The following is a 9,388-nucleotide window of genomic DNA, read 5'->3' on the forward strand; positions in this document are numbered from 1 at the left end:
TACATAGCAATACCAAGTGGTTTACAGTTTTATTTAAAGGACAAAAAATAAAAAATAAAGGACGAAATAAGAGATATGAGATTGAATTTCAACCAAAAGCACTTTAACTACTACATGTCCCTAGAGATTAACATGTCCAAAGAATGTGTGTGAGGCCCTTCCCTTTTCCTTCTATTCTGGAGTGCTTACATAATCGCCTCTGCTCCAGTCCAGGCACAGAGTTTTAAACAATCAGTGTCCAGAGTCCAGACCAGCCATGATCCTCCATTTTCTATCTAACTACATCAATTTATTTTGTTTTCTACTAGTTATTTTCCTTTTCCTGTTGTTCATTGATAACATTAGGAATAGAAATCCGGACCGGTTTCCACCAGGACCCTGGCCTCTGCCCTTCGTGGGAAATCTCTTCACTGGGCTTGACTTCAGAACCATAAACAAGGTGAAAACTTTAATTATTTTGTACCATGCTTAAACATAAAACACAGTCTTGCTCAAGTTGACAGCCAGTCTGATCATGCTTTTGTATGCATGCTTTTTTATGCTTTAATAAAAATATATTTCATAAAATATTATAGTTAGTGCTTCAATTTTTTTTTCATGTTAGCTCTTCTAATATACAGTACAGTATAATATTTTTGCACATTCATTCTCTAAATGGTTTTATAGATTCTCCTACGAAACTAAGTTAAGACAACCTGAATTCAAGAAAACCAATATCCAAGCTAGAATGTTCTGGGGAGAAGCACATTATGAAACATTATGTGTTCTTAATGTTATAAATTTTATTAATATTATCATATGTCAAGATAGTTCTAGTTTCTAATTCTATTTTTTTCCGCTTACAATTAAATATGGGCTTTTCATATGTGGTAGGCATGTTTAAAATTAAATGTAAAATCTTTTTATCTGTGTAAATTCAGGAAATATTCAATATAATATATAAAATCCAATAAAATATTATAACATTATCTTCTATTTTATTCTATATTTTATTTATTTATAATTTAAAAAGCCTAAATTCAAGTTTGGAAAATATAAATATATTTTTTTTATCTTTTTTTATTCATTTATTTATTGTGTCTTATTAGGAGCAATAACTGCAACCAAATGTTTCCTGCAGCCAGTTATTACTCTTTCACATTGCTATAGAGGAATTTTAGCTTGTTTTTTTTTTTTTTTGCAAAACTACTATAACTATGAATATGTCACATTAGGACTTGTGAACATAAAGTTACTGGTCCTTCCTTTTGGAATCATTAGTCATCACAGCATGCAAAGGAAATTTCATTTCTAGGAAAACTGACCACCATCACAGACTTTGGAATAATATGATGGCTCTCACTCTGATTCCCTGAATCCCCAAGTCCTAAAAAATGCTTCTTGAGGCCCTTTGTAGAATGATATACAACTGTACATTTGGAACAAAGCACATTAAAATGTATTTAAATGTGATAAAAACTGTACATGTTTTTTTATTTGTGTTTCCTATGCTATGTCTTGTTTAATAAATTACCAATGCTCAGTTTGCTTAGAGATATAAAATACCTAATTGTACTAGACATTGAAGCATTGTAATAGTGTTATGAACAACATTTATATATTATGATCTGTAAAAAAATTTATTTCAGCTTGCTGAGGAGTACGGGGAGGTTTTCAGTCTGAGATGGGGCAGTGAGAAAGTAGTGTTTGTCTCCGGATACAAAATGGTGAAGGAAGCCCTCGTCACTCAGTTGGACAGTTTTGCTGATCGTCCTGCTGTTCCCCTGTTTGACAAAATCCTCAGTGGACTTGGTATGAAACACCCAGGCTAAAATAAACATTATTCTAATAAGAGCGTGTAATTATGAACATATGCTCCTTTTTCTCTACTGAAAAGAGGAACCATTTGGGACACTGTCACTGTTTACTCCTTAAAGGGCAGAAGGACAAGGATAGATAGGCACTCATTGGAATACATTATTAACATTTATTGATGTAGAGGTACATCATCATTTACTGTAAGAAGGAGCACCCTAGCTGTCATTTAATCACTTTTTACCCAAAAGAAGGGCACTTTAGGGCACTTTACCGATACAGAATTTGTTTATGACCACATACATCACATGTAAATAAAGCTTTAAATAAATAGTTGTTTTAAACTCAACGCAGGTTTAATTGTGAGTAATGGGTACCTGTGGAAGATGCAGAGAAGATTTGCCAACACACACCTGCGTGGCTTCACTGAGGGGAAGAGGAGCCTCGAGCTGAGTATCCAACAGGAGTGTGTCTTTCTGTGTGAAGCCTTTCAAGCTGAAAAGGGTGAATATACAATATACAATATAAATAAAAGAATATACATTTTAAATAAATATCTTTATTTGATCAATAATAAGAGATGTGTATGATGTTATATACATAAATGAATACTACTGCAGAAATTTAACTATTTGCCCTAATAGCTGGTAATTCCCCATTAAGTATTTACAAGTCTTGAACATCATCTTTCAGAAATGTTTTCAGTCATTTTTGTTCATTTCAAATGTTCCAAAGCAATGCAACAAAATTAAGATCTGACGTTTGGCTTTGTCCATTCCTGTAATCTCCATTTCTTTCTTTTAAGACATTTCTTGAGTCAGAGGGTTTTGGTCCACCTCCACTTTAGCTTCAGTTATGACTAACTGCCTCACGTATTTCTCAGGCTGTTTTTACTTATAAATTACTTTGTAGACAATAGAAAAGGTGATTTCTGAGATTTTCTTAAATCTATTCTCAGACTTATCCGCGTCTATAACCTTCTCGCCTCTGATTTTACTGATTTTTAGCATTAATAAATGTGTAATAAATGTTTCCTAACTTAGTTAGAAAGCCTTATTTCTATTCATTACATTCAACAAATTATTTTACAGACATTTTTTTCAGTGGTATGTAATTATTATAATACCTTCATCTTCATTTTGTTTATATAAAGATTAAATTTCCATGTGTTTTTCCATTTATTTTATTTAACTAACACTGGCTCTTTTATCATCTTACAGGACCGTTTGACCCTCATTTCATACTGAACAATGCTGTCTCCAACATCATATCTTCACTGGTTTTTGGGCATCGCTTTGATTACCATGATGAACGCTTCCAGAACCTTCTCCGCTTGGACAGTGAAGCCATTGCTTTATCAGGCCTTACTCAGACTCAGGTCAGTAGGCACAATGTTTCAGAAAAAATTGAAGAGTCTTTTGAAATAGATCTTTAATTTGGTGTATCAGTAATATTATAAACATTTTATTCACTACTTTTCTTGGTTCTCTGTTTTTTCTTTGTAGCTATACAATGCCTACCCCAGACTCTTTGAGTATCTTCCTGGCCCTCACCAGAAAATGTTCGCAAACTACAAGATGATTCTACAGTTTATAAGAGATGAAATCAAAAAGCACAAGGAAAACTTGGATCCAACAGACCCAAAAGACTACATAGACGCTTTCCTACTAGAAATAGAAAAGGTCAGTTTAAGGTCAAAAATAACAGTATATTCAATGTTGTAGTGATTAACGCAAATGTTGTAGGGCACAAGTGTGTGAAAACAGACAATTGCATTCATATGATAAATATAACAATTCTCTGCTTGAATGTTATAGAAAACCAGTGACCCTGCGGCCGGATTTAACATTGACACATTAGTATCCGCCACACTGGACATGTTTGAGGCAGGAAGTGAAACCTCAGCCACAACAATATGGTGGGGTCTTCTCTACATGATGAAATATCCAGAGATACAGGGTTAGTGGCAGGAATCATGGAGAAGTTCAGTTTTCCTTTATGTAGAAGTGTTTTTTAAAGCCCTGTTTTTCTTTTACTTGTTTAGAAAAGGTGCAGGCAGAGATCGACAGGGTGATTGGACAGTCACGTCAACTCAACATGGATGACAGACCCAGCATGCCCTACACTGATGCTGTCATCCACGAGATTCAGAGGATGGGTAATGTTGTACCTCTCGGTGCCACCAAAACAGCCTGTAAAGATACGACTCTGGGAGGATACTTCATACCAAAGGTGGGATGTTAATTATTTGTTTGGGGAAAAGCACACAGTTATGTGTTGTGTTGCTGATTGCATCACAAATCTGGGATGTGTTTCTTAAACAATTAAATAGAGGTGGAAAAAGTACTGAAAAATTCTAATTAAGTAAAAGTATCTTTACTTTGCTAAAATTCTACTCAAGTAAAAGTAAAAGTACCTATCTAAAAATCTACTCGAGTAAAAGTAAAAAAGTACTCATTTTCAAAAGGTATTTTAAGTAAAAGTTATATAGTTACTTTTAATTATTTGATGTAAAAAAGTAAAACAAATCATAAATTATCGGTAATATAATTTACTATTATTCCACATAATTTGGACGCAGGTTAAGCACGTAACATAGCGCAGCTCTGTTAGCAAGATTAGCTACCTAGGCAGTTTGATATGTTTCCACTTTAGTTCAGCGTTGTTTAATGTCTAAAAGGGATCTATGTAATATATAATCATTAGTTAAGGGATTTAGGTTATATTCGCCTCAATGTAGCTGCATATGAACGGAGTCCTTTACTGGTCTTTGTAAAGTAAATCCACAGCTAACCAGTGAATTTAGAATATACATATAACAAATTACCACAAGCTCTCGCAGGTTTGATGTGGAAGTTTTGAAAGCTGACAGCTCTGTCTGCTGGGGCACATTTTGCTTTGCATGAAGATGCCATTGCCTCGTTATTCCAAGCACTATCATCTGTGCGCCGGCGCATCCACTCCAAATTTTTTTTATTATTCAGACAATAGTTTTATTTTAAAAATAGTAATGTTGTCAGGGCAAGTGGAGTTATGTACTGTATATAACTTAGTTTAAGAGTTTGATCCACGCCCTTATTCCTCCCACTTTCTTCCCTATATAAACCGTCATTTCCTGTCTACCTGCTTGTTGAACAACCTCGCACCCACCTCCTCCCCATCTTCCTCCTTCTTTAATTTCTTCTTTCTCCTCATGTTTCTCTTTGCGAAGACGGGGCTTCAGCTTCACGCTTTCCAGTGAAGCTGTACATTGTTATTTTTACAGGACCCTTTTCTATATGCAAAGTTTGTATGTTAAATGCTTGTACACACTAAACATACTTAATGAAATTTCTCTGTAATCATTAGGGCACTGCTGTGAACACAAACCTGTCATCTGTGCTTTATGATAAGAATGAGTGGGAAACACCCAACACCTTCAACCCAGAACACTTTCTCGACAAACAAGGACAGTTCCGCAAGAGAGACGCCTTTCTGCCCTTCTCAGCAGGTAAAGCGAATAATTATTATAATTAAGCAATAATACACTTGAGGTTCGTGTTATAACGTGTAATATTGGCACTGCTGTGCTGCGGTTGTAGGCATGAGGCTGCAATGTCAATATTTTACATTATAGCGCAAACCTTGAATGTATTATTGTGATTATACCACAGTTCCATTATCACGGTTTATGAAAGATTTAGAGTAAAAGAGGATGAAAAAATATGATCTGTTTGGTTATAAAAACTCTGCAAGTTAGAATAGTTCCATTGCTGCTCTGTTTGTAGCTGCGCTGTTTGGTTTGTAAGTGCTGCATCGTTGCTAGGTTACCTTTATGTGAAGGAGTAATACAGGGAGATTTTCGATTACAGTGCATTACCGGCTGATAATGGCACTCATAGAACACCTCTCAGCCAATCACATTGCAGGGTCAGAACTAACTGTGGTATAATAACTAATAAAACTTAAGTATTTTCATTACCTGTATAAAAAACTTGAAAGACATAAAAACTTGCAGCTCCTACCAATTGCATATCAAGCCTATAAGTGGGCACAGCACATAAATAACCTTCATGGATGAGTCCATAAGCATGATATATGGCACAGTACTTTGTTTTATGAATTCAATAACCACCCAATATCTGTAAAATTATTGTCCAACACTTATTTGACAGTGATAATAATGTGCTGTGAGTGTGCAAGAGGGTGCAATGCTTACTTAGCTTTTTGCATTCCTATATTTTGAAACACCATGTACAAACAGCAAGCAACTCAGTACAGGCAAAAAGGAAAATTGCTGGGTTAATTAACTGACCAGTTTATAAACACAAAAAACTATTAAAATCATAGAAACAGTAAGCCGCCTTTTCAAAAATAAATCATGTTATTTACTTCCCAGGATGTGTTGTGGGGTATTTTTGTGTTTTCTCAATGTTGATCAGTCACTTCTTATGACCCCTAATGACCCCATTATAAAGAATTATTGGTGCTACTGAGGCCATTCAGTCATAAACAGGTTATACAACTGTATGTACAGAATAAACTTTGATTTGCCTATAATCTTTGATCATGTTGCTTAATTGTTGTTCATATCTGGGTGTGTCAGTGTGTTTGCTAATGTATGTTAGAGACAGTACGAATCAGTATGAATATAGTACAAACGTCTTTATCTCAACATCTGTAATGTAGTCTTAAATGAAACTGAAATGAAACTTAACTTAGTCTTAAATGAAACTGATCTTATTTTTGAAATAGCATTTATAGTAATCATGCAGTATTCCAAATTTCTGAGCTGAAATGTATCTGCACAAATCTGTAATCCTGTATTACTTTCTAGTTTCACAAATATAATAATGTATTGAAATCACTGTTCCACAGGTAGGAGGTCATGTCTTGGGGAGCAGCTGGCGCGTATGGAGCTCTTCTTGTTTTTTGCCACCCTGTTACAGCGCTTCAGATTATCACCTGGACCAGGAGAGAAGATGAGCCTAGAGGGCCAGTTGGGCTTCACCTATGCACCCACCCCCTACATGATGTGTGTGACTCCGCGCTGAGTTGTATGTGGTTTAGGCAGTATATAGGCAGTTGCCTATTAAAAAAAAGGCTGAAATGGAAGAGTTTAATCAGTCATAGTAAAATGCTGATTAAATACATTTATTGTAGGAACATAAAAAGACAACATGCTGTATGCCTTATATTCAATATTCTTTTTCTTTGTAACCAAATAAGATTTTTGTATGTGTACTCATATGAACATTTACAGAATTACAATAAACATACAGTTTTATAATATCTAATATATATTTATAATATCCATTTTAATTTGTGTTGAATTTCTTTAAATATCTGTATATGTATTTAATTTATTGTACAGTTTCCTTCACAACACCAGAAACTTTATAAACAATATTTTACATATTTGCTGATCTGTTTATCAGCATTATAATATAGAACCCAATAATGACTTTCAGAAATACTGATGTTGATTAGCCATTTTTAGCTTTTGATTCTCCTTTACATCTCCATGTGCTCTTAGTCAGTTCTTTGCATGTGTGCCCCTTTATCTGTTTTCTTGTTTGGAATTACACAGTACCCATTGCTCAGAATGTATTTTTATTTCTTAACTAGAACTTCTTAAGGAAATAAAAAAAAAAAAAATTTAAGGACAAAAATGGAAATACATGTTTTTTTATTGGACAGCAGCAATATAAATATCTTATGATAAAATGTAATAATCTATCACATTGTATAGATTATACAATTTATTTGTTTTTTTGCAAAGATAAATAAGTATTTGATCCCTCTGGCCTCTAGCAGAGAAACACTCTCAAAACATAATGTTTCCAACACTATTCTTGACAGTGGGGACTGTGTTTTTTGGGTCATAGTCGGGTCAGTTATCTTCTACCAAACACGACGAGTTGAGTTAATGCCAAAGAGCTTAATTTTTGTCTCATCTGACCACAGAACCTTCTCCCAATTACTCTTAGAATATTCCAGGTGTTCATTGGGAAACTTCAGACGGGTCTTTCTTTGTCACTGTGGTCCCAGCTGCCTTGTGATCATTAACAAGGTCCCCACGTGTAGTTTTAGGCTGATGTCTCCCCTTCCTCATGATCAAGGATACACCATGAGGTGAGATTTTCCATGGAGCCCCAGTTCAATGTCGATTGACAGTCATTTTGTATTTCTTCCATTTTCTTATTGTACCAAAAGTTGTCCCCATCTCACCCCTTAGAAAGCTCTGGTCTTTCCCATGCTGTAAAGGTTAGAGTCTGACTGATTCATTTAATCAATTATGGATCAAATATTTCTTTCTTGCTGCAAAATCAAAATAAATGTATACAATTTATACAATGTAATTTTCTGGATTTTTTGATATTCTGTCTCTCACTGTTAAAATTAATCTTCCCTTAAAATAATAGATGTATAATTCATGTCAATTGGCAAACTTACAAAATCAGCAAGGGATCAAATAATTATTTCCTTCACTGTATGAGTTTTTTCCAAGAAGCATAAATCTTTAGCTCTGCCCTGAGAAGGAGGATGATCTTCCTCAAACTGTAAAAAATTAGACCTTTTCTGCAGCTTCTAGTAAGCTTTACTACAGTAGGAGGCTATTTGAGACAAATATAATTTGTTTTTTCTTTAATACTTTAGTTTCAATTCATCTTTAATTTAGTTTTCATTAATTAACTGTCTCAGAAGGTTTAGTTCTAATCTAAATGGCAAGACAAACTGTGTCCAACAGAGAACGAGTCCCCCGTTGGTCCACTGTGACCAGTAAGTAATTTATAGCCTTATCAAAAGGCAGCTTTAATGCTGAGGTGGACTTTGAACCCGATGCTGATGGCATGCTGATGTCATGTTCCAAACTAGCAAAACCTGGTCTGGCTGTCCAAGTCTAACACAAAAAAAAAACACTATTACATTGTTTTCACGTGGTTTGAACTAAAAAACAATAAAGTAGCATTTGCATTTAAAAATTAATTTTGAATTTGTGTCACAAAAAATACAATACACCTTGAAATATAACAACCTGCTTGTACTGTAAACTGCTTGTGGTGTAAATGGTTTGGTTCAGCACCAGGTAAATGTTGTATAGAGTAGAATTACTAGTTGTTTGTTGTACGAAGCCATTCGCCATAATATTCAACCAAATGCAGGACACTGCAAACGCATTCTCCCTATTCCCTCTTATCAGTGTGTTAGAGCAGAATGTGCAGAATTGTGAGATTTGTTTCTTCACCTGCAGATAAATATTTTACAGTTAATTGCTCATTGATATTTAATTGAACTTTGATCCGAATTATGGCAATTCAGACTCATATACACTTTCTAGCCCCACTTAACTGAGTCATGTAAGGTATTGCAAGTTAATGAAAAATGACCAGGGTGGATAAACATCACTTACGTTTTTTTTTTTCTTTATTAATTGATGTTTTGTATACAGTGCTAGAAGGCACCAGGGAGCGCCGCGGTCAGCTGAGTCGGCGGGGCTAGGCCCTGCATGAGAAACAGCTCTATTCCCTAGTAACCACATCTAGTGGTGGTGATAAAGTACCTGACTGAATTAGCTAGCCAGTTAGCTTACCTGTTCAGGAGAAAAGTAGCA

General features: G+C 34.8%; 1 protein-coding gene across 1 annotated transcript; it reads left to right on the forward strand.

The window, feature by feature from the left end:
• Positions 1-191: 191 nt before the first annotated feature.
• Positions 192-8,135, forward strand: LOC103035690 (cytochrome P450 2J2). Its single transcript, XM_015608426.3, has 9 exons — positions 192-439; positions 1,629-1,791; positions 2,149-2,298; positions 3,015-3,172; positions 3,300-3,476; positions 3,612-3,753; positions 3,839-4,026; positions 5,143-5,284; positions 6,652-8,135. The coding sequence occupies exons 1-9, from the start codon at positions 257-259 to the stop codon at positions 6,825-6,827; spliced, it is 1,479 nt and encodes a 492-aa protein (XP_015463912.3). The 5' UTR covers positions 192-256; the 3' UTR covers positions 6,828-8,135.
• Positions 8,136-9,388: the final 1,253 nt, after the last annotated feature.

Source organism: Astyanax mexicanus, chromosome 1, assembly GCF_023375975.1.
Source record: "Astyanax mexicanus isolate ESR-SI-001 chromosome 1, AstMex3_surface, whole genome shotgun sequence".
Lineage (NCBI taxonomy): Eukaryota > Metazoa > Chordata > Actinopteri > Characiformes > Acestrorhamphidae > Astyanax > Astyanax mexicanus.

Coding starts and splice junctions, on each gene's coding strand:
- LOC103035690 (XM_015608426.3), top strand. CDS start 257: ATGATCCTCCATTTTCTATCTAACTACATCAATTTATTTTGTTTTCTA. Junction 440..1,628: donor ACTTCAGAACCATAAACAAG/GTGAAAACTTTA, acceptor AATTTATTTCAG/CTTGCTGAGGAGTACGGGGA. Junction 4,027..5,142: donor GAGGATACTTCATACCAAAG/GTGGGATGTTAA, acceptor TGTAATCATTAG/GGCACTGCTGTGAACACAAA.